Raw genomic sequence first — 27053 nt, forward strand, 5'->3', positions numbered from 1 at the left:
ATTTTTGGCTGGTTGAGCTATTCTATTGTTTTTAGCTGAGCAGTCACAACCTTGTTGGGAATACCCTGGGTGAATTCACATCACATGGAATTAAATCTGTTACAACACACCCCGGGACAGGGCTGGACCAGCCACGTGTGAGACATAAATCAGGGCTCATTCCTCTACAGAGCAGTGTTACTGCTGAAGTGCACTGAAAATACTCTGCACACACGGGGTATTTATACCTTCAAATCCAGCTCCAGCACTTCCAAGGCAGTGCTAAATGAACTATTTGAATACAGAATGTGGTAATTTACAAATGGTTATAAGGGACTTGCTCTTCAGGAGATTTTATGTACATGCACTGTTCACAGAATTTCCTGATCCTGGAGCTGAAAAACTCCCTTATCCTAAATATAGCTTGTTCTGAGCACATGAAAACGGCTTAAAACCCATTGAAGAGCCACTCAAACATGGCCCAACTACTACTTTACAAATAATTTTTAGATGCTTTGATGAAATCTTAAATCTGTGAGAGGAATCCATGGGGCATTGAGGAGATGAGCAGGCTCAGGAGTAGAGAGCTGAGAATTCAAGGCAACTCGTTTGCACTGTGCACTGGCTTACAAGAGTGTTCTACTGACACAGAGCACACCAACCTGGCATCCAGGGGAAAATAACCACAAAGAATTAAAGAGCTCAGACATCACCTTGGAAAATAAATCCCAGTGGAAATTGGCTGTTCAGCCAGGAGACTTGGACAAGGTGGGCTGTTTATTCTCCTCATTAGATACAGGGTCAGAGAGAGGAGAGGAATGATTGTCCCTTGTCAAACGGTGCAGAAACTTTTAAAGCAAAATAATCCTCAAGAAACAGTTTCAGTTCCCTGCTAAGCAAACAGACTCCTAAGAAAGGCAGAAATGGAGCCCCTTGCAGCTACAGGGAGTGTCCTGGCTCTAATCCTGCTGAAGAACTGCACAGAGAAACAGCTGTTACCAAACTGTAGCTGAGTTCCTGGACATCTCTTGAAAACATAAATTGTTAAACACAATAAACACAGGAGCCAGGTGTCAAATGCGAAGGAAGAAAGGATTTATCTGAACTGAAAGTGATTTGTAGAATTTTATGGTCATGACCTCACTGCAGGCAAGAGCTCCTCAGCTGCACTGTCTTCAACCAGAAGTCCCACTCACTCCTTTTGTGGATGGAGATTAAAAACATGAGGAAAACAAATAAAAGGAACAAAGAGAAGAGGAGGCAATACAAGAAAAACCCAAATTGCCACTGACAAGGAAATGACTGCAATTATTTGTGAATAAAATGCCAGAGAGACTCATCTCTGAGGGGCCAAATGGCCCCCCGTGGGCCAGGCCCTGCTGACAGTGGCACTGCAGGGCACGGCTGCTGAGAGCAGGAAAAGTCATTGATTAGCCAATCAGTCAATCAGCCTATAGGGCAAACAGCCAATACTGGCCACGGTGATCCCCAGTGTGGCTGGGCTATTCCAAGCACAGCTTTTACCTTTTGCCCACTGCTGGTTTTCCATTCCCAGCCTTTCTCTGCCCAACACCGCCCTCGTTCCAGCTCCTCACCTGCCTGATCTCAAATCAGGGCTTTGGCCACTCCTGAGCTCCAGCTTTGAGCTAAACCCTGGGCAGTGCAGTCAGACCTCACCTCCTGCCCCTGGGTCCTTCTGCACTACAACAAGCAGGATTTTACTCCCACGCTTTATAGGATGAGGTGAAGAACTACCTGGCTCCAGAGCCACTTTCTCCTTTTCATGGAAACTGCTGGAATTTTGGCAGGCTGCTCCTTTGCCCAGTAGCAAACATGTAACAGAAATATTCCTGGAATTCAATGAGAATACAACTCTTTGGCTTTAAATGGGCCGTGAGAGGTAAGCAGGAAACTGCAGAAACCACCACCATTCATAATGTTTAACTTCAGCTGACGTTACTTGGAAAAGCAAAGGCCTGGTTCTTTCTCTTTTTAGCTGCTTTCCTGACTTGGATGAGGCTGAGCTAATTAAACACTGGCTCTGAGGTCAAATATCCCTTCAAAAGGAATGAAAAATCAATTTGCTGAAACACCAGAAGTTACAGGTCTTTGAAGCTGGTTTATCTGCACATGTGATTACACTTCTAGCAAAACCAAAAGAGCAACTTCTTCTGGTGGTGTCATGGCAAAAAGTTTGGTAGGTAAAATAAAAATTCTAGTGTCTGGCAATTTAGTAACTCCTCCTGTGAATTTCAATTGTAAATATATCAATATTTCCCCTGCAAACTGCATTATATTTCTGAAATGAATTAGAATTACAGTAAAAAAGTGGATTAATTACAGCACGAGTAATTCAATGACTATGAACATAATCTGTCCAACATAATCAAGACGGATCAGTCATAATTTTCAGGACCCAAGATACACACATAGTTATTTTTAGACTTCTAAATGCTGCCAGTGGTGACAATATAAACAAACAAATCTCAAGTTTAATTTGCATTAGAATTGTCTTCCCAAATTGTGACATACAAATGGTCTGGCTTTCCATGGGTTTGCACTGACAAAACCCATATAAATACCACTCAATATATATAAATCAATTAAAATATCCCACATGGAGCTCACCCATATGGGCCAGCAGAGCACTGGCAGTTGCCAGCCAGGATTTACATCTCACAGAGCTCATTTGATGTTCCTTGGGTGTCAGCAATCCATAATTTCAATATCAGCTTTATAAAATCTAAACTTGTCACTTGCCCAGCTCTGAGCAGTCAAACAGACCCAAGCCCGAGTGGGAACAGCGTGACTAAAAGACAAGACGAAAACCAGAAGGGTCTTATTATGAAGTCTGTCACAGTAATTAGATGGCAGCAGTTGAAGTCAATTTAATTTTTTCAAATTTATAATTATGAACTGCACGTTAAGTAAAAAAGGAAGATGTTCAGAAGCTGTGCTGCTCTTCCTTAGTGTCCCCGGGATCTCTCACACAGATCTTTGAGCTGCAGAACTCTGTGTGATTTTGGTTCAGTTATTTTAATACCTCTGGCACAACTATGAAAATGATAATTGATCTTTCCTGTATTTTTATTACAAATGATGGAAAACATAAAATACAATGTAGTTAATATAAAGGAAACCACTTTTGCCAGAGAGAAAGTGTGTGAATTTTGTTAGAGAGGATTATTTGAGGAATCACTGAGGAAAGAAGTTTGAGAATTTAATTTATTATATTGTTAGTTATTAATAATTTCACCACAGCTGCTTTTCTATATCTATTTTCAAGGGTTCTTAGTCTTTAAAAAGGTAATATGATGCATGTACATAAAAAAAAGGAAAAAAGATATTAATAAAAAGTGGCTTGGCTTAAAGCAAGCTAACAGATTACAAAACGCACTGCAGATACACAGAAAATAATTGTAAGCATGATAAAAGTATTTTACAATAAAGAATCTTACATTTTCAGTTGTTCCTGTGATTACATGTAGTCCATCATATGTTGATTTAATATACATTCCCTGGGGAAAAAAGAGCAAAAAGCTTAATTAACATTCGTAGGAAACAAATACATGACATTTGCATGATAATTAAAATTATATGTTTGCTCCAGTCTAAGGACCATAACATTTGAGCAGACTGGAAGGAACTGCGGTCAATCAACATTTGCAAATCTAAGTTTAACAAATCTATATCAAGACCACTATAAACAGCAGAGTTTTCTCACTTAATGGTTTTTTATTCTAAAGTGAACAGAGTTGAACACTGAGCATCAGCATAAAAACCTGTGCCTATTCAGTATTTGAAATATTTAACATGACCTCTTTTTATTTCAAGTGACATAAAAGAAGTATTGAAATCAAAAGCATGAGCAGGAGTAGTTTTTAAACTTAAATGCCCCATTTGCAAAGAGTTCCTGATTCAGTAAAAACGAAGCCATAGCCTAACTCAGAAAAGACAGGAGCCAGTGCTCATATTGCCAGTTTATGGGGGAAAATGAGCTTAGTGAACTAACAGGAGCTTTGTAATTAGTCCATCAAGAATTCTGCTTAAGGAGGCGACTGACAAGATGGAGAGAGACAAGCAGAGCAGGGATCTGTGGAGCTGAACACACTCAGAGCCTCAAATGTCAGGGAGGCTCAGTGGCTCGTGTGCTTCCCTCTCAAGAGCGAGGTCATCTCGAGCTTCCCATCTCTTCACATGGCATGGTTATCCATCACATTTTGAAATCTAATTAATCTAATTGGTACATTGTGCTGCTGATTTATTATTCTTTCAATAGTTCTGCTTCACCTTGTGCTGCCAACCCCAAAATTTAGAGCCCTCAGCAATAACCAAGAACATTTTGTTCAGAGAAAGCAGTTTCCAGATTCTGGAATGCTTCAGGCAAGGTGGGTCACACAAACACCACCTCCCATGCCCTCGAGAATAACCCAAAGGTTAAAAATCCTACAAAGTTGTGATAATGCTGTCCACAACTGCCTAAACTGGAAGGTTAAGGAAAGATGGAGCCAAACTCTTCCTGACAGTGGGAGGATGAGAAGCAAGAGATACAAGTTGGAACTCTGGTAAGGAATTTTTTTCGATTTCACCATGAGGAAGAAAAAACCCTGGAACAGGCTGGCAAAGCTGTGGAATCTCTGATTTGGAGATGATCAAATCGTGGTTGGACAAGGCCCTGAGTAACCTCCTCTAGTGGGAGCTGTTTGGATTTTTCATGAGAAAATGTGACTTCTACTTTATTGTAAACTAATTCCATGTCAGCAAGTTTTAAAATTTACTGAAATCTTAAAAATAAAGACTGGCTAAACCTGATTGCTGGCTGGTTGCTTAGCTCTGTTGCACAGGAAACTCTGCTTTAGATTTTACTCCTTATGCTTAGCTGTTCTCTTAAATAAGGCTGCTTTATAAATGACTTCATTTGTAAAAACCAAAGACGGCCAAATTAAATCTCGCCAGTCTGGAAATCAGCTTCATAACATGGGATTATTTGGGAGAAAGAAGCTGCTGGTGGGCCTTTCAGTACTTCCCTCTTTAGAGCTGTTGAATTTTGTCAGTGTTTGCTGTTCTGTAGGCTCTGTGGTTCCTTCAACAGCTACTGACAAAGTTCTATTTGCCAGCTCAAAGACACAAACAGGAGCACTGGATCCTGAGAAACTGAAGGTTCCCATGGACAATGGGATGTAGAGTGTCCATTAAAAATCCGGAGAAGAGATTTTGTCCATCTAGAGTGAGGTATGCTGGATTTCCATGGAGAACTTTTCACCAGGATGTTACACAACATTCCTGCCCCACAGAAGGCTGCTCTTTTAGCATGTGGTGAGCTTCAGGAACACATTTCCAGCCACAGTTTTAATAACAAATTTAGTATTGCGGTCCTAACATCCCACTTGCTTTGACAAGATCCATTTCCCACTCAAAAAACCCAACAGATCAAAATCTTTAAGGCCAAAAGAGGGCAGAGTCCTAAACTTTTCACGAAATTTTACCACTTCTTTCTTCCTGAAGTTCTTAGACTCTTGTTAACCTCTGTATTTTTAGAAAAAATCAAATTATAATTTTATCTCCTAACAGATGCCATCGGAGAGACATAAAACCTGACTAACCACATAGAATTACCCTACATTTTTCTATCTGCTCTTTCATCCTAGTTATTAAAATTTAAGAATATATAAAAAAATAAAAAAATTTAGTGAATGACTCATAGCCTTCAAATTATCCTACAAAGAGCTTTCATCCTTGTTTTCCCAGGAGAAAAATAATGAGCTTGTTTCTTGTTGACCATTACAGCAGCAGAGTATCCCCTTGACATATCTCTTACCTGAAAAGCTTGAAAGATTATTTTAGGTAAAAAAATATAAAATCTCTCACGTTAATTTTTTGCTTCAAATGATTCAGAATTCAAATTATTTTCTATAAAACAGATATATTTTAAACATACATATTTTGTATTTCAAAAGTTTAATTTGCTCATATAAATACTTGTACACAAAATAGTTTATAGATACAAATGAAAAGCTTTAAGGGGCTCACTTTCATCAAACTTCCAGTGAAAAATTTAAATTAACTACTCTGGTTTATAAGAAATAGCCAAAACTGCAAAAATTTTTTATTATTATTTTCAATTTTTGGAGCTGCTAACTCTGTGACCTCTGAAAAAGCACACAAGTATTCACAGTCTAAATTAGGCGAAGAGCTGGACCTTTCTGTCGATGTAATGGGCTGTTGGCTATCTGTATGTTCAGTATGGTTTCATCCACTCATTTTTTTGGTTAATAAGCCTAAAAAAAAAATTAAAACACATTTGAAAAATTTTGTTAGATAATATAAGTTCAGGGCAAATAGTGATTTAATGCTGCAGCTGTAGAACTGAAGCAGCAATCCTTTTTCTTCCAAGCCCAGATCCTGTTGTGACAACTGCTGACACTGGAACTCTTGGAAATATTTTGTTTAAAATTATTTTCTATTTCACCTGTGTTTTAAAGCAATCACGTTGATTCAGCATATTCGAGGAGTCACAGTCTTCTCTAATATTCTGCACTTTGGGAGGTGTTTGAGGTCAGGCTGGGTGGGGCTCTGGGTAACCTGGTCTGGTGGGAGGTTGGAATGTGATGACCTCTAAAGTCCCTTCCAACCCAAACTATTTTGTGATTTTGTGATTTTTACATAAGCATAATCTTTAATTAACTTGTAAAGTAATTTATAAAAAGAGTATCCACTTATCTGCTATTTTGACCCTATTCATTTCTGTGATGAAGTCTGATGGAAATGCAGATATTCTCCTGTCAGCTAATTATTCTCATGTAACTTTACACAAACTGATCACAAACTGTTCACAGGTTTTGGCTGTAAAATAGGAAGACAAATTATGTGTTCTTGCCTGTTCAGAGCCCTCAGCAGCACCTTTCTCCCCCTGTGCCCAGCAGCTCATCTCCCCTTCTGGGTTCAGTGCCCTAAACCCAACCTTCCCACAGCTTTTTCCTTCTCACATCCAGTCCCAGGATCAGGATCCAGACAGAAGGGGTGGAACTCATCTGCTGAGGCAGTGGTACCCAGAGAATTGTTTGGTCACCTCGGAGTAACCAGGAACATGCACAGCTTTGGCCAATGTGACAGAGACCCTTCTGGAGTGGCACCTACATCTGAGTTCTACTCTGGAGGGTTCTCCTGCTTCTTTCCTTCCAGTGTCCATTGCTGCCCTCTCCATCCAGCTGTCTGTCTACCTCTGCAAACTCAGGAATGTCCATTCCTGTCTAACCAGGCCTTTCCTACCATATCCTTCCCTACCCTGACCTACTCTGCTCTTTGCATCCCAGCAGCTCAGTTCCTCATCTTTCTTCTGTCCCCTTACTGGTCTGTTTCCTGCCCTTAGATGCAAAATATCACTGGAGTCCTTTTTCAAAGTGATTAATATACTTTTTTTTTTTTTTAAGAATGGCTTTTTAGTCTCTCTGGTTTATTCTTGAATGTCAACAATGACCTCAGAGAGAACAGTAACATGCTGTACCCCTTATCTCAAGATAAGGCAAGAGTCAAGGGCTCTCACTCTGTGAAGATGGCATAGACTGGTCAACACTTAGAAAAAAATAGTGGCTCTTTAATAACTGAGGTGTCAGACATGAAACTCTGAAGAATGACACTGACCTATGTTAGAGAACAAGGAAATGCTTCTCAGGCATCAAATCAAGAACCTGACTGTTTCTGAGTAACTGTCCCTGTCCCCTAGTGACAAAGTGAATTAAAGGTTTTTAATTAAAATCTGACCTTTGAAAACATGGGAAGGCACCAGCCATTTAAAATCCCATTTTGAAGAGACTTTCCCTCAGAAAAGAGCATATCCAGTTGTCAAGGGAATTTCCTTGAAAATTTTCTTGCAGAGTCGTCTGGTTAATTAACCAGGATCTAATGACAGCAGTGTGTTTTTAAGTGTCAACAATTATTCCAGCACAGGGAAGCAGTGACAGCAAAGATGCAGATTTGTAATGCCACAAACGACCAGGGAACTCTTATACTCCTTGATCTTTTGCCCCAAACATAAAAAATGGTTCTTTAATCTTTTTTCAACTATCAAAGTTACACAGATGCATTTAAACAAACACCATGATAGTGCTTTGAGAAGGTGACTGAATTTTTTTTAAAACTTCATACCATTAAAAAGTCCTTCTCAAAAATGTTTTTTTTTTCTGCCTTATATGTTAAAGTCCTTTGCCCAAATTTAAACACCTCTACTTTTCTTCCTGCAAGACAACTTCCACTTCTTGAAATAACTTAAGATAGTAACTTCTTTTATTCTGCTGTAGGGCAGAATTTGGTTTGTTTTGGCTTTTAGGCTATGAGAGCCTTTATATGTCAAGCATGATGGAAATTTGTCAAGTTTCTGTAAGCCTTTAAAAATAATTCTAAATAATTAGTTGAACACCCTGACAGTTTTAGGCCAGGCATATTCCCACAAAAAAACTGTCTTCATATTCTACTTTTTCTTTTTGCCTTCCTTGCAATTTTTTTTATTGTGATAATGGGAAAGATTGGGTTCCATCACCTTAAATTACAAATGCCACAGAAAGAGGAGCACTATTTGAAAGGGTAGCTGGACACTGGATAGATGAATAATCCTTAATAAAACACGGTCTGTTCATCTGGCAGCTTGGCTGTTTGTTCAGCTTTTTTGTTTTTCCATCATTGCACAGCTGGTTTCATAAAAATTTTTATTCCCACAATCTTTGCTGTCCTTAAAGTCTTAGAATGAAACAGGAAAAGTTCCCTCTGCAGAAAAATTAAGAAAGCTGTGGATATTAGCAGTGTACATATTAATTAAAGTATGTCAGACTACACTGTTTCTGTCAGCAGTGGGAAGCTCAGACACAAGAGAGAAAAAGAATAAAAAAGTGAAAAGAAGAGGGATAAAAGTGCTCTTTTATTCCAGAAGGAAAGAAGAAAACATTTCACAGACATCAGAAGATACAAACCCAAACAATAAAACCCCAACTGCCCCCCTGCTCAGAATCTCCTGTTTAAGGGGAATCATTAATCTCATCAAGTAAGATTAAAGCTGCATGTTACACAGAAGTATCTCTAAATATACGGGCTGGACATCAAGTTCAGAAGATTAAAAAAGGAAAAAGTTTAGTCTGAAATAATACTGGCTGTAATAATCTCCCACTATGGACAATCCCCAATCATCCAAGAGCAGGAGGGGGGGGGGGGGGAAAAAGCCCCAAACCTCAAAAACCATCCTATGATCCCATTCTGTATCTCTATATCCACCATTTCCAATAAAATGCTGCTGCTTATGTGACAGCAAAACTGCTCCAAAGCTGGCTCTGGGCACAGAATGAGGTAAATCATAGCAAGGTTCTCCCAGCCTTTCATCAGCCTTCATCCCCAAGGATTTCGCAGCAAGCTCAGGAGCTGCCAACAGTAACCCGAACTCCTGGCTCAAGGGCTTATTGTGGATCCATCAAGCCAAAAAATTTAAAGTGGGGAGGCAATTTTCTTAAATCACAAAGTTATTTTATTCTATTCGATTTCATACAGATTTATGTGCGTGTGTTCTGCCAGAGCTAACGGTGATTCTCACAATTTAATACTTTTTTAGTACAGGAATTTATTTGAAGTTTGTCAGATTGATTGTTTGAAACAAAGCTTTGCCTTCCAGACATCTTGTTAGAGCTGATTATGCTGTGCACTTCAGACATAAATGGTATTACCATACCCAGTACTGCAGTTCAGGAGAAAAAGTGCTTTACAATCCTTAAAGTTACTTCAAAATGAAGTAGAGAATACACGTAAGGTGTTTCAGTATTTGCCACTGAAAAATCAGTGGCAAAATAGGGAAAAGGAGGAAGCAGCTTGACTGGTGAAGCTGAGGAAGGAATGGAAAAGGAGAGGTACAAAAACCCAATAGATTTCTGGAGGCCAACAAATGCCCGCAGAGATCAGGATGCAAACAGAGCATGCAGGACTTGGAACAGAACCCAAACCATGTTCCCAATGCAAATTCCTTTGTCCAGCAAAATGCTGGGAAACCACAGCACAGAGTGTGTCCTGGGAAGGCTTGAGATAAGGGCACTTTTTAATAAAGCTGACTGCAAAAGAAGGTATTTTAGCGAGGGAAAAACAAAGGGTGGCTATCAAGCTCGTAAAAGCACAGCCGGAAAGTTAGAAAATGCTAGAACTGAAGATGCACATTCCAAAGACTTAGAGTCCCTTTGTGAAAATGCTTTATGATCCAGAATTTATTTACACAATTAAACACACAGACACTGCCCTGCAGGAGTTCTGACTCTGTGCAGGAACTGCATGGACTTGGACCTGGAAATTAATTCCGTTTATGTGTGAGCTTATGCAATGTCAATAGGATTCCTGGCTCATTTGGGGAAGAAATTAGAAGGCACATAATAAAAATTCTGCAAATGGAGTTTTGAAAATAGAGGAAGACTCATAATTTAGCCAGCTGAATGTCATTCCAGATAAATGAATTCTTTCATAAATCTGAGTGATTTACAACACACTTTTCACCAATGGCAAATAATTGTGTTTGTTTTCTAGGTGCCAACCTTGAATGAACCCTGTTCTCAGTAGCTCTGAAAATCAGAGCTACACTTAAACCCAAGAGAAACTGTGTTTTAAATCTATGCTATAAAGGTAACAAATGTTCTGAAAAATTGTGCAGTAAGCCGCTCTTGAAAAACACATTTTTGGTGATTTTGACACCAACTGCTGTGCATTAGATTCCTACCTATAAAACTAAAATTACAGTATCCTTTTCACAAGTGTGTTGTGAGGATGAATTAATTAGTGTCTGTGAAGCACTCAGTAAGGCCATACAAAAATAAATAAAACAACTCACGATGAGATTAGTAACTCCAGGGACTGCAGAGCTTAGCTGAAGTGTGGTAAATCAGGCCTCAACCCCTACACTGAATGATAAGGATAAAAATGGAACTCTGAATACTTTCCATTCACTGAATAGTGCTCATTTTTTCTCTTGAATGGAGCAGATATCCTGTGGAAAAAATCCGCTATATAATCATGAGAAAGTCATTTGTAATTCATTACTCTGTTCTATATTTGATTCTGATTAATGTTTTCTTTTCCTTTTCACATGATTTTTCTTTTATTCCCATTTATAGTCCTTTTTCATATTTTCTTCTAAACAGAACACAGTGTCAGCAAAATGGATTACAAGGAACTTTCCAACCTAACACGTTACAGCGCCTTCACAATTAGGCACAGAAAACTCACTCATTCACTGTGATTTCACTTCATCTAAGGAAAAAAAGGAAAAAAAAAGGAGAAATTGTCAGGCAATTTTGATTGCAGTATTTGTCTCATGTCCTCTGTCAGCAGTGCCCACTCACTGCTCTTCTGCTGGACCTTAACTCATGGGCACGTTGTGGACGGAGAGCCACACAGGGGCTCCTCCAGCCTGAGATCCACCCAACCAGGATCATCCCAGCAGGTCCTGGCTGCCTCAAGTCCTACCAGAAAAAAGGGGAATGTGAACCACATTAAAGGCCCCAACATCTCAGCCAATACCTCTCATCCTGGTCACTCCAGAGTTTAAATCACACTCCAACACTTTATAGGCAGTTCCTGCCAAGAGCTCCTGACAGACACCTGCCTCAGACTGCACACCAGGAAGTCTCAGTTCCCCACAGGACAGGCTATTTTTGGAGTAGATTCCACTCCTCCTGTCCTCCACCAGTCTACCCCTCTGTCCTAGATCCAGAGGCATCACTGCATGGGAAGCATTAGCACCACCAAGCCCTGCTTATTGTGCTCCAGCATCTCTGAGGAAAATGCATCTCTGTGTTCACCTCCTCTCCAGCACTGATAATGAACTTCCCCCTAATTAGACCAGCAGAAATACATCACATTTCTGCATGGAAAGGAAAGCCATGCAGAGTGCTGGCCTGGAGGGTGTAGTAATCTTAATGCAAGTCAAAAGCACTGGGACATTCACAGCGTATCTCCTGCACAAGTACTGACCTGTATTTCTGGGGTACTCTACACTAACCCAGAAATCAGACCTAGAGGGGAAACTGGGCCATAAAGAGAACATGTTTGGCCATAAGGATGCAGCAGCACAGCAAGGAAATTGTATCTGTGCTCAGGATTACACACTGGGCTGAGCATCTGCGCTGCCACGGAATGAAAATTGAATGTGGTTTATGCTGTGGTAATGTTCTTTGTTGACTAAATCAGCCTAAGAATAAAGTAAACTTGTGCAGTCACACAACACCCCCTCATGCTATTAAAATATGTCATTCTCAGATTAATATGCATACCTCAGAGTAATTATGCCCTTGTAACTCTGACAGTATTTGCATATGACGTTCGTCGCTATTCAATGTCAGAACAAAGAGGAAGATGTCAAAATAATACAAAGTGTCTCAACTAACAGAAATTTAAAATCTGTAAATCACGCTGAATTACAAACAGGAAACATGCCACAAGGTGAAGAGTGACACTCAAATGGATTTTGATTCGTCAGTTATGGGATTTTCTGCGGATAAGCCTCATGGCTGCCAATTCCACTCCCCACTTCCTCCTTTTTTTCCTCCTCCAACTGCTTCCTTCAACCCAGAAACAACATTCCTGAATTACTCTTCTTGTAGGGAGAAAATACAAACAATTCTAAGAAGGCAGCTGAGGGCAGTCTAGGAGGTTGTGCTGGGGAAAGCAGCCTGGCTCTTGAGGAGAGCCTGAAGAACAGGCCAGCGCCCACAGTGCCACCTTCCACTCCAGCTTTTATTGGGATCTAAGGTTCCCAAGCACAATCCTTACGTTTCTACAGCCCACCAACATCAAATGGTTGTAAAGTAAGGGACTACAGAGGGGGGACAGAAATCTTTACCCACTGACCACTGAGCTGTCACGAAAATCCATCCAAAAAAATATATCAGTACATTAATATTTAAAAGCTGTAGCCAAATAACTATGAAACTATCTCTGCAGAACACTTCACTGCTGTGACCCATCACTAATGCAGAGCAGCTGGGATGTCCAGAGCCATCCAACCAGGCTGCTCAGTGAGCAACAATTTACAAATAAAAGGGATTTATTTTGCTCCTGGGATGATACTTCTGGAAGTTTTATTTGAACTGATAGTTAGGGAGGCATATAATTACATTTATGCAAGTCCAAGACACAAACCTTCCACTGATCATTTTGGAAGAACATTAATGACATTAGTTAATTTTATTTGTAGGTGTTTGCATTTGGGGATTATTTCAGTATATTCCAAACACAGCAATCTGGCTATCAAAGGATCACAGGTTTAACTGCTCATACAGTTGCACGTGATGCCCTAGGTAAAACAGGTTTTAATTTAAGAAACCCCAAATCAATCCCTTTATTTAGATAAATGTCAATTAAACCACCTTTAGAAATCTGATTCAGCTTACCAAAAAATTAGGACACTGCAGAAAAATACATCTTGGTTTCTTGATAAACTCAAAACCCAAATCACCCTAAAGAACTGAGGCTCGTGCTCTGCATTCTAAGAGTTTAAAGTTTAAACTGCTTTGCTACTTACCAACCCCTCACTGGGCATAATGCTGGTGAGATGAACGACCTCAAGATGTGCTGACTGGGACACCAGAGAATCAGATGAGAGCGAAATGATGTGGTCACAAATCCCAGACAGGGTTTTACACTACAAAGAAAAACAAGGCAATAGAATCCCTCGTATCAAACCGGAACTACAAGTGAAGAAGTTCTTATTCTCAGAACTAACCAAGAATAAACAGATAATTTTAATTCGTAGCATTGTAAAAACTACAGGTGTATGAAAGTCAAGAGCAAGTGGTTAAGGGAACGGAAAATATCCATAAATGTCAAGAAAATGTACTTGTATGTGCAGTTCTGCTGTAGAAGGGTATCTGCATCTGTAAACTATCGTCTCCACTCCAACTATGTGCACTTTGAAAACAAAAGAACAAACCCAATGAAGTTTATCCTTATGATTATAAATACAATGGGAGCTGAGTGAAACATGTAAAAATAAATATCTTATGCAACTGAATAACCTATTTTGGCTAGTGAATGATGACATCATCCCTGCCAACTGTGACAATTAGGTGAATTCTGCTCTACAACTTGGAAAATTTCCTTTGTTAAAAATTACCCTGGCAGAGAAGTGCCTTAGTTAACCCATTTCCTGAAGTAAAATTCTTATGCATCTTTGAACATATCCTTTAACTGATATTCCACATCACTATGACTATGCAATGATTTTGTTATCCTGTCTTCCAGCTAAAGATCTCAAAATATCGGTGCAAATCCACACAAACACCTTCAAAGCAGGAGCCCCCTTGCATGGACAGTAGCTGTGGGTCTGACAGATTAAATCCCTCTGTGAAAGCAAAATTTGTGGGTCAGAGAGGAGCTGAGCTGAACTCTCAGACAACATTCATGTGGAGAGATTTATTCCCAAATTTCAGTGTGTTGCTCAAAGCACTCCTTCAAAAAGGCTACGCCTAAAAATGTTTGAACCTAATGTGAAAGAATTCATTCAGCTGAGTCTCAGGATGGGTTTCTGGTCGGGGCTGTGCGGTGTGCATCTATTTTGCTTTGGGGACTATACTCTCATTTTTCCTAATTATAGCAAATTCCAGTGAAATCCCTTGAGGGAAGTTTTGTTTCAGGCATTCACAAAAGCATGAGGCTTTCTAATATCTCATTTGACACTATCCATAGAAGTTAAACAAATAAAGTTGTCACAATGAATAAGTTAACTGCCTGAATTTGTAGGTTGTATTTCCATTCACTGTGCAGTTACTCATCTGGAAATCCAAGGACAGCTCTGGAGCCCTGGCTGTGGCATCCGGATTTTGTATCAGCTGCAAGATGAAAAGCATCCCACTGAGGTGTGTGTGACTGCAGCTAAAGGTCACCATTACCAAAATTATTTCAAGCAGTTTCAGCTCGGGGCCGGAACCCCTGAGCAGAATTTTGGGTCTCATCTTCTCCCAGAAGAGATGGAGAAACTCAAAAATCCAGTGTGGTGGGTGCACTGTGTGTGAGCACATCCTTGATCCAGCTTTTGAATCACTGGCATATCAAAAAAAATTTCATATTCAAATATCAAAGTTTCCAACAGAAAACCGTCCTTAAGCCTCAAAATTTGAGAGCATTGGTTACAGATTAGATGCAGGCTAAATCCCAGAGGGAGCACTTTCTACTGTAATGCTTTAACCTTAGAGTAGTGTCATAAAAATACTTTTTATTTTAGTAAAATAAACAACAAAGAAGTTTTCAATCAAATCAACCTGGTCTACGGAAGGTGTCTCTGCCACAGTTAGAACTGTGGGCTAAAAGTTGTGTATATATGTGTGTGTGTGCACTCCAAATCCCAGAAGGTATCAGGTGCTTTTTAAAGCTCTATTCATACCCAGGTTTGCAATAGTAAGCTTTATTTTTTCTAAAAGTCACTGCATGCTTTCTAAATTTAACAGCACATCAATGTTTTATGACAGATTTTAATCCCCACTGGAAGCAGAGTATGTGCAAAAGGCTTTGAAAAAAAGAGGAAAGAAAGAGTCAGGCACTTGGGCAGCGCTTGTCAAAAGCTTATCTGAACTTGTAAATCTTTTGAGAGTTCCCTTTCACCACAGGCTTTAACTCTATCTCCGTGTCAGTACAGGTTTTCCGTGCTGGTACCAGGAAAATATAAAGTGTTTGAACTTAAAGGCCAATATCTAGTCAATAATCTTGAATAAGGTTCTTCCATTCCCCTTTGTCATCAGATGTTTTTGAGTGCTGAAGGCACAAAATGCTCAGTCTGACAACCAGTGATCTATGGATGTGATGGCTGGAATTCCACACCAGCAATCCTGGCAGGAATATTAACCATCCAGAATACTGTGCAGCTTCTAAACCTAAACCAATAATTTTGTATTTGTAATTGACTGTAGCTATAACAGAGAGCATTACTGTGGGGCGAACTTTAGCTTTTTGCAACTGATATAATTCATCAGAAATTATGCCAGAGAGTAAGGAACTTTATTTTCCTCTAGCAGCCTTATTTTTTTACAGAATCATTTAAGTGTGTGGGGTAAGATTAGAGAGCACCAAAGCAGAATTACTTACCACATGAAGAATTTTATTTTCTGTTTCATACACCGTACAATCCTGTGGTAAAACAGAAAAAAAACCAATTAAATGATGTCACATTAAAGTTCCTATTAAGAAATGAAAGAAGGGTTTATGCTGTTAACAGTCTCTTACATATTCCTGATAAACCTTACTACATGTTACTTTTGGAGTAGTCATCTTTCTATTTTATCTATCATTTTAAGAATAATCAATATTATACTCCATAATTTCAGCATCACCCTTACCTTGCTTTTTCATTTAGGGCTATTACAGGGGCTAAAATACTGCTTTTCTTTCATGAAACAAACCATACAAATTGCTAAAAGGGATCTATTGCTTATTAATACTGAGGGAAGGGAAGTTCCCTCAGTACCACCCTCTGGAAATCAGGACACAGCCATGGCAAAGTTTTAACCATCCCCTACAGCTCTGCCCCACTTCCTCCTGCCAGGTACACTCCAAATCTCAGGCTATATTCTGCTAAACATAAAATAAAAAGGAAAATACAAAAAAGAACTCTTCCAGGCAGAGTGAGATTAGAACAAGGTCCCCTCAAGTCTTGGTCCCCTCCGAGGGCAGCTCTGGCCTGGCCTCAGCCCCCTGCCAGGCTCCCTCTCCCCTTATTATGCTGGGAAATTATTAAATCCTTCTCCAAGTGCTACTCCACATTGGAAAAGGCTTTCTACAGAGCAAGATATGGGAGAGGTTGAAAAAACCTGTCTTCTTTATTTAGTTTTTTTCCTTGAATAAGCTTTCAAGTAAAATTTAACTTACTGATAATACCTGAAATATCCCTTCAAGTAATTTCAGATTCCCTCAGCTGGTCAGAGCCTGGTGATGGCAACACCAATGTTGTGGGTTTGATACCTGTATGGGCTTAAGAGTTGGACTTGATAAACCTTGTGGGTCCCTTCCAACTCAGAATATTCTGTGCTATCCCTTCAAACAGCTGAAGATTCCCTATAGTTCTCAAGATTTCCTCTTTTTACTGGATTTTAATATATTAGGGACCAGAGTAAAGTGCTTCAGAACTCCCACAAAATTCCAACCCCCTCATTCCCTGTACTCTGGACACTCAGCTTGGGCTGGGACACCTTCCGGAGGTCTCTGCTCCCCTTTTCCAGCAGCCCAAACCCTTGGCTGTTCCCATCCAGCTCCCAAACCTCCTCCCTTTGGTGTCCCTTCGAGGATTTTGCCCCTGAGCCCATCTGAGGCAGCTGCTCTGAGCCCTCAGCCCAGGGAACTGCGCCTCCCTCAGCTCTGAAGGTCAATATTTAGTTTGGAGGACTGCTGCTTCTGTGGAGAAATTAATTTCTAAGTGACTACAGCTTAAAGAATATTGCTACAGAATAAGGAAGTCAAAATCAGAAGATTGGGAGCGCCAAGGAACACAGAAGAATTTATATTAGCATTTCATGGTCAAGTATCCCTTTGATGTTTCCTCTGTATTCATACTGTTATTTTCTAGAGCACAAAAAAGAATTCAATTAGTCAGTTTGGCTGGCAATGCCCAAGGCAGTTTTTCCTGCAAGTTTTGCACACTTCAAACAGCTCATCTGCCATCTCCTTTTAACCCTCCACGTACCAGGAGAACAAAATGATCACAGCAGGGCTTCCAGCTTGACTTCAGAGCTAATGTTCCTGTCTAAATTATTCCTTTAATTTCTGTGCTAGAAATACAATATGAGCCTCCCTCTGAACAAACTTAATTACTTCAGGTCAAAGAATAGAAGACGTATGTATAGTAAAACTGAAATTTTACTGTTTTGTAGAGCAGAATTAATGTTAGCTGTACTTATGTTGCACATTCAAGATTACATTAGCATGAAAAATGTTAATGGCTTTGGGATTCCTTCCAAAATAGATGCATATTGACTTTTTTTTTAAATACATCAGACTAGTTTAACTGAGAGGTTAAAAGCACTTGCAATGTTATACTAAAATATTGAGATATGTAGGTCACAATATTCTTCTGATTTATTTTTCTCTGATACATAGCAATGCACTAGGGATCTCATTAAAAAAATAATCTTCCAGGAGTACCATTTATAGAATGTTGATCTATTTTTCTTAGAAAATAAATAATAGTTATAGTCACATTCTTTCTACATTCTCCAGTAGCAAGATGACATGATAAAGATATTTCTTCTTAGAGTTTAAAATAACCTTAAAATTAATATCTGTGTTCTATTTCCCCTCTGTAAAAGGATAAAACACAGGAATTACAAAACCAGTCACAGCAGCAGTGTTGCAAACCAGGCAGGGTCTGCACTGTCCTGAACATCCTAAATTGAAAGGTACAGCACACCTTGGTCTCTGGTAAAGTGAAACTGCTCTTCTGCATATTCATAAAGAGAAAAGGTCAGTGGGGCTCGTGCCCACCCACACCCTCTTCAAAATTTTAATTTCTAATTCTGAAAGAAGGAAAAAATGCAAGTGCCACAGGAATTTGCAGATACCATAAGGAATGTTTTATGGCAAGTTCTTGAGGACACTTAACTAACACATTAAAAAATTTAAAATACTTCGTTCATTAACTTAGTTCAATAAAACAGCATGAGTTAAGTCAACTACTGAAAAGAAACTGAGACCCTATAAAGGAGCATTCCCCACCACAACACTGTAGGAAAATTCTACAGCAGTCTTTGAGTGGTGGGTATGACAAAGGGATATTTCAAAATACATTGCTTGCATGCACAAAATTAAATACTTCTGAAATTCACACGTTGGAAAGAAAGAGATTGCTCTGGAATTAGGCAAATCTACAACGGCAAATACACTGAACTGACTCATTTTACTTGGTTCAAAGGTAGAGACTTGATCATAATCTATTTTTAGAAAAGAGTGAACAGATGTTTGATGAAATTTTCTTCAGCAAATGCAAGCAAAATAAGATGGAAGGGCTGGAAGCTGAAGTCTGCAAAGTTCAAACTGAAAATAACACCCAGGTTTTGCATGGCAGTTGCAGAATCAGAGGATAATTCAGGTGGAAGGGGCCTCTGGAGGTTATCTGGTCTAACCACCTTCTCGGGTGAGGCCAATTTAAAACTTACACCAGGTACAGAAGTTATTAAGAAACAACAATTCCTGTCAATTGCAGTGCAAACCAGATGGCTTTAAAAAACCAGAAAAGCCAGGCTTCATCCAAAACACACTCTATTTGGCTAAAAATGGGGCAAAAATCCATTATAAGGTGTCTGAATTCAGTTCAGTGAGGTTAATTAGACAGTAAGAAAGGGGAGAACGAGCAAAATTTTGTTTGGCTTTTGTTGGAAAAAGTTAGGCTGAGTTGTTCTGACATCCTTTGGTAAGACATAGAGACTTTTTGTTGAGAGAAAGTTTGTTCATGCAGGTTAATGAGTGTGTTGGAAGCATCTACTTCAGATTTAAGCATCTTTGACATAATGAGGAAAAATTAGAAACCCAGATGCCACTAGGACTGGGGAACTCTTCCTACTCAATGAAAAATTAACCAATGGCTGCATTTTATGAACAAAAATCCAACCCTGTCCTTCCGCAGTTCCTCCAGTTGTCTTTCCCTCAGGGCAGCCTTGGTGCCCTGAGCAACCCCAAATTTAGTTCAGTTATTCTGGTGGATTCCTTTTCAGAGCAGGAAGGAGAGTGAGTGCACCTTGAAACTGAGCTGCAACTCAAAGTGAAGTCAGCAGAGTTCAAATATCTCAATGCTCTGTTCTAGCCTGCTTCTTTGCATATTGTAGACACATTTTGATGGGACTTTGCACCTCAAAATCAGGATGTTTCTGCAGCTCTCTGCATGACATAATTCTTTTACAGTAGCTTAGTGAAGGTGATCAAAAGGGTTAAGAAACCTGGGCAGAATAAAGTACATTTCCAAACATAAAGGGACAGCTGTAAAACTCCTCTAAAATTAGAGAATGAGGTTTTCTTTGAGCCAGCATGTGAAGATACTGTATAAACAAGTGACTATTCATCATAGCATTTGCATGGTACATAAATAATAATGATACATTAAAATAAATTTGATCTAAGTTATGTCACTCAGATCACACAGGACATCTGAGCATGAAGATTCATAAGCACTTTCTATATTTAACTAAGGTTACAGGGTAACCCTGTTAAGAAAATCCACCTGGAGTGGCAGCTGCAAGCTATGCACACAAAACACATTCATTTTGCACAAAATGTCGAAGATATTCCTCACTTAATGTGCCAAATCCGTACCCTTGACTGCTGCTTTCACACTGGCTGAATGAGGTATTTAAGATGTATATAATTCATAAAACAAGGAGTATCTGAAAGGATCTGAGACCCAGGTTTCTATTAGTTATGCCTTTTAATTCATATTCCAGCCAACAGCTGAGCCTGCAGTTCTTGTTTAGGTGAGACATTTCTGCTTTCACACATTAAGGTCAATTTTCCTCAGATTTAGTGACTGCAAAGCTGTCTCTCTATGACTGATTTGGTTTTATCTGCTCTTTCTGGTGCTAAGTTTAATAAAACATCAAAGATCTTAATAGACAACTATCAAACAAGTCAGACCTCACAATAAGATGAAGAAAAGACAAAACTTGATTCGTAACCTGAAGAACCAACCAAGCATTTTTCTTCTTGGAATGACTTGGAATTTATGCTAAAAGATTGTTTTTAAGTTGTCAAAAGGAGGACAGCTTTGAGACTAGAGCTGAAGAACTGGAAAAAATAAAGAACCAAACTATTGCTGGCAGAGGAGAACAGAATTTCATCTGCCAAAAGCTGAGAAGTGAACGACAGAAGTGGAGACAGCAATTCAAAATTACTCTATTTTCACCTGGACCACAGGGAAAAATCAAACTCACACAAACAAAATGCAGTATCAGCTGAAGGACAGAATCAGAATCCAAAGTTTTTATACTGTAGAGAAGTTCATTTTGCTTAGTCTGTAAATCAAAAATAGCCTAGTGCTATAAGCACCTCGTAAGAAAAAGCTTAATAAAGATACATAAATAATTAAATGCCGACATAGGAATTTCTAAACTAAGAATAGAGAAAAATGATCTTTGTTTTGTGCTGCAAAAATGCATGAATGACAAGATTCCCAGGAAGAATAAAGCTGAACATTATAAATTAAGGACAATAGTGTAAAATACATATTTATTAGCCTTAGTTCTTTAGCTCTAAGAACTGAAATAAAATTGAAGCAGAGGGGAAAAACAGTTTTCAGAACAACTACTCCATTACTACTCCAAAAAGCATTTGAAATTGAGTGAGTCCTGTGATTGGGCTGCTGGGAGGGTGCATGGAAAACCGTGGCAGCACAGGACAGAGGCAGGCAGGGAAATCCTCTGTATTGGAGACAGGCCCAGCTTAAAGTCCCTACAAAACTGGAGCTTAAGATAAGCTTTCTTCTTGCTTTCCCTCCTACAACCCTTTCATCTTTTTCCTCTTTTATTCACTCCCAGACAGCCCTGCCTTTTCTCTGCCCTCTCCACATATTCCAGTAACACTCCTTTGTCTCATCAATATTTTAGCCCCTCACAAGGGGGGTGGCTCATTGTAAATATTTGTAAAACTAATTCACCCTCCATCTTTCAGTACCTGTGTGTCACCTCTTGTCTTACTTTGGGGCAGACACTGTCACACACTGTTATTTTATTGTTCTATTATATTATTATAGAGGTCACAGCACCAAGCCTGACTTCAAGGAATGTTTGGACAAGGGTGTCAGGCACAGGGTGGGATTGTCGGGGTGTCCTTTGTGGGGCCAGGAATTGGACTTGATGATTCTGGTGGGTCCCTTCCAACTCAGGACAGTCTATGATTCTATATATTATATAGAACTAAAGACCAGATAACTTATTTTTATGTTCTGGTGGACTGTACCTTGTCACAATTACCTAATGAGTGTCAGTGATGATTGCGCTGCTACCATGATCTCTTCTGTAGTTAGTTGGTTTAATGTTAGGAATATTTCGTGTTCATCCCTAAACAACCTCCGTGCTACTGGCTCTCCTCTCAGTGAAGAAGCCACAGTGAAGATTCTGGATATATTTGTAAGTATTTTAAGGATTTGTCCCCGAAACATTTTGGATCATTCATATTTTAATCTGGAATAACCTGTTAGTAGTAGTTAAACTGCTTCCCACTGTGTTCAACGCTTTTCTTTTGTTCAACACTCGCAGGGTGGTAAATCACCTGACATGAAATTGTCTACTCAAGAGCAAAGTGGATTATTTTTAACTTCACAGGGTCCTTCAATCTATCCAGGAACATCACCAAAGTCCAAAAATCTTCCTGTCCCTCCCAGAGAATGAGAGTATGGAAAGAACAGAGAAGTAATGCTGTAACAACTTTTCTGGTGATGTAAAAGCTGTAGTTACTTTTGCTACTGCAGTTTTTAAGCAGTGATGTGAAGAGGACTCAGAGCAGAAGAGAGCCACTCCTACCTGTTGCACAATGGTTGTTAGTTCCAGGCACAGTTGAACAATGTTGTTTTTCAGCAGTGAATATTCTGTCACGCTGACAAACGGAGACCTGGGACAGGGGAAGGACAGGTTTATACAGCATTAAGGACCATAACTTACTCTATAAGCAGATATATGTCATATAGGGATCAGTTCCACACCACAGAAATACCAAATCATTTTAATCTCCAGCAGCAAGTCGCACAACTTTTGTAATATACACCTTTGGAACAAGAGAAAATGCAGGCAGGAGGTAAACTGGATTTTGGTCAGAACATCAGAAGTTATTGTTCTTACGGAGAGTAGAAATAGGAGCTTTCAAATAACTCTAAGCAGCCCAGATTTCCTTTGTACTGCTCATTAAAAAGATGGCATTTCTGGTATGACATCACTCCTCAGCAGCAATCAGCACCTTAATTCAGAGAGCACAGTAATGCTTACTTAGTCACAGCTTCCTGCACGCTCAGATTTTCTTCAGGCTTTCCAAATTCTGGCTGAATCTGACCCCATTTGAATTTATAAGAACTGACAAGGTCATAGCCTGAGAGAATATGACTGCTGGCATTAGGTTAGGAAGATGTCACCAGGATTATACAAATCCTGTAAAGGAGGGTGATTCACTCTCACTGTGATTTCTAAGGTGCCATTTATACATTCCAGAGCATTCAGATTCCAGATAAAGCTATTTACTGCTATAACTCCAAAGAGAAACAAGCCATAAAAGCTCTGTTGCTATTTATGTTTTTGTTTCTCTCTTGCCACAGTCACAGAGATACTTTTAATCAAATTCTCAGTTCAGAAACATAAAACACCAGTGGCTGATTGTTGAGCGTTAACCAGCACACCTGTACCTAACACATCCAGCCTACTCCTGATAAATAAGAACATTTAATTTTCAGACAAGTGCTATCTTTTATTTTGAACATTCTTAATTGATTTACTCAACTCCAGATTTTCTGTCTTTTTGATGGCTGAAAGACAGCTCAAACTCCACAAGCTCTTCTTCCTTGCCCTTCATTCTGAAATTTCTGATGATGTTACCAGGTGTGGCAGTGAGAAGAGCACAGAAATATTCATTTCAGATGAAATCCAGCTGAAAGAATCTCAAAAGGTAACTAGAGCAAATTTTAAGACTCTCCTGACAGAGAAGGGTACTAAATTTTGCTTCCAATATTTGACAAATTTGTAAAAATTTAGAGCTAGAATTCCAGACTTGCCATTTTAATATTAGCATAAAAGAGTACAAGAGGCAAAGAAAGAACAAATAGAAAACTCCCCAAGGAATTATTCTCATGCACAAGGGATGGAGGAACAGTTATTTACCTGTCCAGCCAGGCGAGTAAGTTCTTGGCAGCACCAATCAGGTCAACTACAGAGGTAAGAAAATCATTTGGCAGTCGTCTGGAGGCCCTGCCATCGTAATGGCCACTCCTCCTCCTACCCGTTATGAAGTTCTGAAGGTTTTTGGCCGAGGCGTTCAGCTTGTGAGACAGAGTTCTCAGGTTTTCAGTCTCCAAACCATAATTCTGAGGGAAAGAAGATTGACAGAGTGTGTGGTCAGCTACACGAACCAAACTGTGAAGTGAAACATCGTGGTTGGCCTTGGCTGAGAGGGTGGTTGTGGATACCTGGGTCGAGATTAAACAAGAGTATTTGGGGTAGGACACATGGGATGCGCCCAGTCTGTGACACAACCTCTGCTATCACCAGCACTCACAGTCCAACATGGCTCACGTGTGTCCAGCCATGTCCCTGAGGGACAGGCAAAAAGGATCCCATGTGCTGAGCCTCAAGATCTGTCCCAATCTCAGGAAGTGCAGGTGAGGAGTGCACTGTCCCCTCCCTGCTGTGGCCCACGGGTGTCTGTCACCTCGGCATGGAGCAGTCCCACTGCACTGGATCCCAGCCCTTGGAATACCTTCACCTGAGCAGAACATCCCTTTCCCCTGCCCTGTGGATCAGGAATAAGGTGGTACACGGCCTTGCTGAGAGGCTTTTACAGGAACACCCTCTCCTGAACCCTGCTGCTGCTGGAGAGCAGCTGTCCCACATGGAATGAAACACGGAACCATTGAACCAGGTCAGAGCGAAGGCATGCTGCTCCTGCTCCCCACGGCTGCTCAGGGAAGAGTCTGAGCAGAGAACATGCAGGAACAGCTGCTTGTGGCTCAGAGACTCCAACCAGTGACAGGGCTTCATATTTAACAGTTCTTAGTGGATTTTTGTCCATTGTTCTAGTTCTGATGGAGGGAGAAGGGTTGAATCTAATTGAAGGTTTCCAAACACAAGTCCCTTTTCCCTTTATCCTTTATCCACATTCCTTCATCCATGTCTCAGTCCTTTAATCACCAGGCCTATTTCCCACTTAGACCCAGATAACAAGCACAGAGATATCTCAGCTCAAATACATTAAATAATTCAAAGTTACACAGAAAGTCTCAAACATGCTGAATTGAACCCAGATTTCTGACAGCCCCCACAGGATGTAGGACATGAAAGAATTTAATGAGCATTTAAACAAAATCAACTCTCAGAGTCTGAATTGATTGCCCACTATTAATTTCAGCTATGCTTGTGTTACAGAGGATGACTGATCATGAATACTACACATCAATATTTTTGCCTAAACTTCTTCCTCAAAGCAGAGAATAAAGAATTGCAAAGAATACGCGTCTTGACAGATGCTAACATGGATACTTGTACTAGGAACAATAATTTTTGACTCCAGAAAAGAGAATTATACCGACCAATAAAAAACTTATAAACTGGGGTTGTATGGAAAGGAAACAAAGCACAAACAAACTCTTGGTGAAGTGGTTTGGACCTCTGACAGCTGGCACTTGGGACCGTGCCTTCCTGCCAGCCATTCTCCCTGTCAAAGTTCACTCTGAGAAATAAATCAAGGCCTTGCCTCCAGCTTGGAGGGAAATCTATGAGGAATGAAACACTTTGCTATCTCAGCTGACTGCAAAGAATTTGATTTAAAAACCAGGGAGAGAATTAATTTCACTGTTAGGCCCATATCACAGCTAAAGCACCACGGTCAGTCAGTGGGGGCTGGACCATCCAGTTCAAGACTAAAGTGCTACAGATGACAAAAAACTCTCCTCAGCTTTTTTCCCAGAATAACTACTGTGCAGTTAGCAACAGTGTCACCAAAGAAAGCCATCCTCTTTTGGAAAAGTTTAAAGAGCAAGCTGTATTTGATATTAATGTGTCATCTGTTTAATATCACATCTAATCTTTCTTTTATTAGAGCTCTGAAGGAATTCCCTCCCCTGCTCTGTTTTTCTCTCGACTTCCACTCATGCCAAGATGATGACTAAGTGGATGCACTGGGATGCCTTTTCCAGCTATCAACCAGCTGGGCAGGGCCTGGTTTCCCCTCAGAACGAGTTTCATTCTGCACACTCAGCAACACATTACAAGGATGATAAACTAGATCCTCCTGGTTGCTTATTCCCGTGGAAACAAGCAGGAAAAAAACCCTCTCCCAATAACTTGTTATTGCATAAAAGCTCTGGAAACCTGTCACTGCTTTTAAGAGAGTTTAAGCAGGGAAGGACACGGTTTGACCACTGAATCTATAAGTACCAGAGGGTATTTTAGATCCCAGCAAGTGTAATCAGCCAGTCATCTTCTCCAGTCACTGGAAAACACAGAGGACTGAGCAGGAAATGTATGTGAGGAAATCCACCTAGTGAACAAGTTCTCTGCTTTATCTTGAAGTTTATTGCTTACATGCCAATGACAACCTCGATTAGTGTCAATATAAAATTTAAAATACAGCAAAGCATAGATAAAATTTATCCATAAAGATAATCAGAAGATGAAAGGAAATTGTTCAGCACAGTAGAAGTGCTGATGCAAGTTAGTGGTTTGCTTGAAACTGAGTGGGGCACAATAAAGGGGAAAAGATAAAAATATTATGAAAGTGACAGTAAATCAATACCTTTGTAGAAGACAGAGACATTGGGTTGTTCTGGATTTAAGCGTGTCTACATCCAAGATTTTAATTTTTAAATCAAACAGCTGTAATCAACTACCAAACAGGGAAAATGTGGTTACAAATAAACCTTGAAAGTATCCCCTCATCCTGATGCTCTGATAACACCAAACCCTACTGTGGCAGGATATTAGGAGAGGGTTGAGGGAAGCTGTGGCCTCTTTTGGGCTTCCAGAGTCAGCAACCAAGGGGATGGGGAATAGAGGAGATTGTTCCAGAGGAGAAAAGAGCCAGGAAGTGGGTACACCCCAGATTTAAACTGCTTCAAAACAAGGAATTGTAGTTTATGGCAGTGACTAGGCAGGTGAGGAGCCTTGTGGTGCATAGATGGCAGTGCCAGTATCCAGATCTCCTCTAATTCCTGTAGGCACCTCATCTACTTGCTGTAACTGAGAGAGTCCCAGGGCTGCCAGACTAAATCATTATCACAGCTGCCAAGCCAGACTTCAGTTTTCACAGCCATACATTCTGCTCCCCCTGTGTTAAATATGTGCTGTTCTTGTGAGCCACACCATGGAAATGATGCTCCTGAGCCTGGAAAGTTCTGT

At 40.0% G+C, this 27053-nt stretch overlaps 1 protein-coding gene across 1 annotated transcript in view; it reads right to left on the bottom strand.

Moving 5' to 3' along the window:
• The window catches only part of LOC116450923 (connector enhancer of kinase suppressor of ras 2-like), a 174507-nt gene that overhangs the window by 67768 nt on the left and 79686 nt on the right, over nucleotides 1-27053 (bottom strand). Inside the window, exons 4-8 of the mRNA XM_032123908.1 lie at nucleotides 23823-24025; nucleotides 22482-22569; nucleotides 16072-16113; nucleotides 13517-13636; nucleotides 3438-3497 (exon numbers count right to left, since the gene is read on the bottom strand). Coding sequence (XP_031979799.1) covers nucleotides 3438-3497; nucleotides 13517-13636; nucleotides 16072-16113; nucleotides 22482-22569; nucleotides 23823-24025 — 513 coding nt within the window. The remainder of the gene's footprint in view (nucleotides 1-3437; nucleotides 3498-13516; nucleotides 13637-16071; nucleotides 16114-22481; nucleotides 22570-23822; nucleotides 24026-27053) is intronic.

The sequence above is a fragment of the Corvus moneduloides genome, chromosome 14, assembly GCF_009650955.1.
Source record: "Corvus moneduloides isolate bCorMon1 chromosome 14, bCorMon1.pri, whole genome shotgun sequence".
In the NCBI taxonomy this organism is placed as follows: domain Eukaryota; kingdom Metazoa; phylum Chordata; class Aves; order Passeriformes; family Corvidae; genus Corvus; species Corvus moneduloides.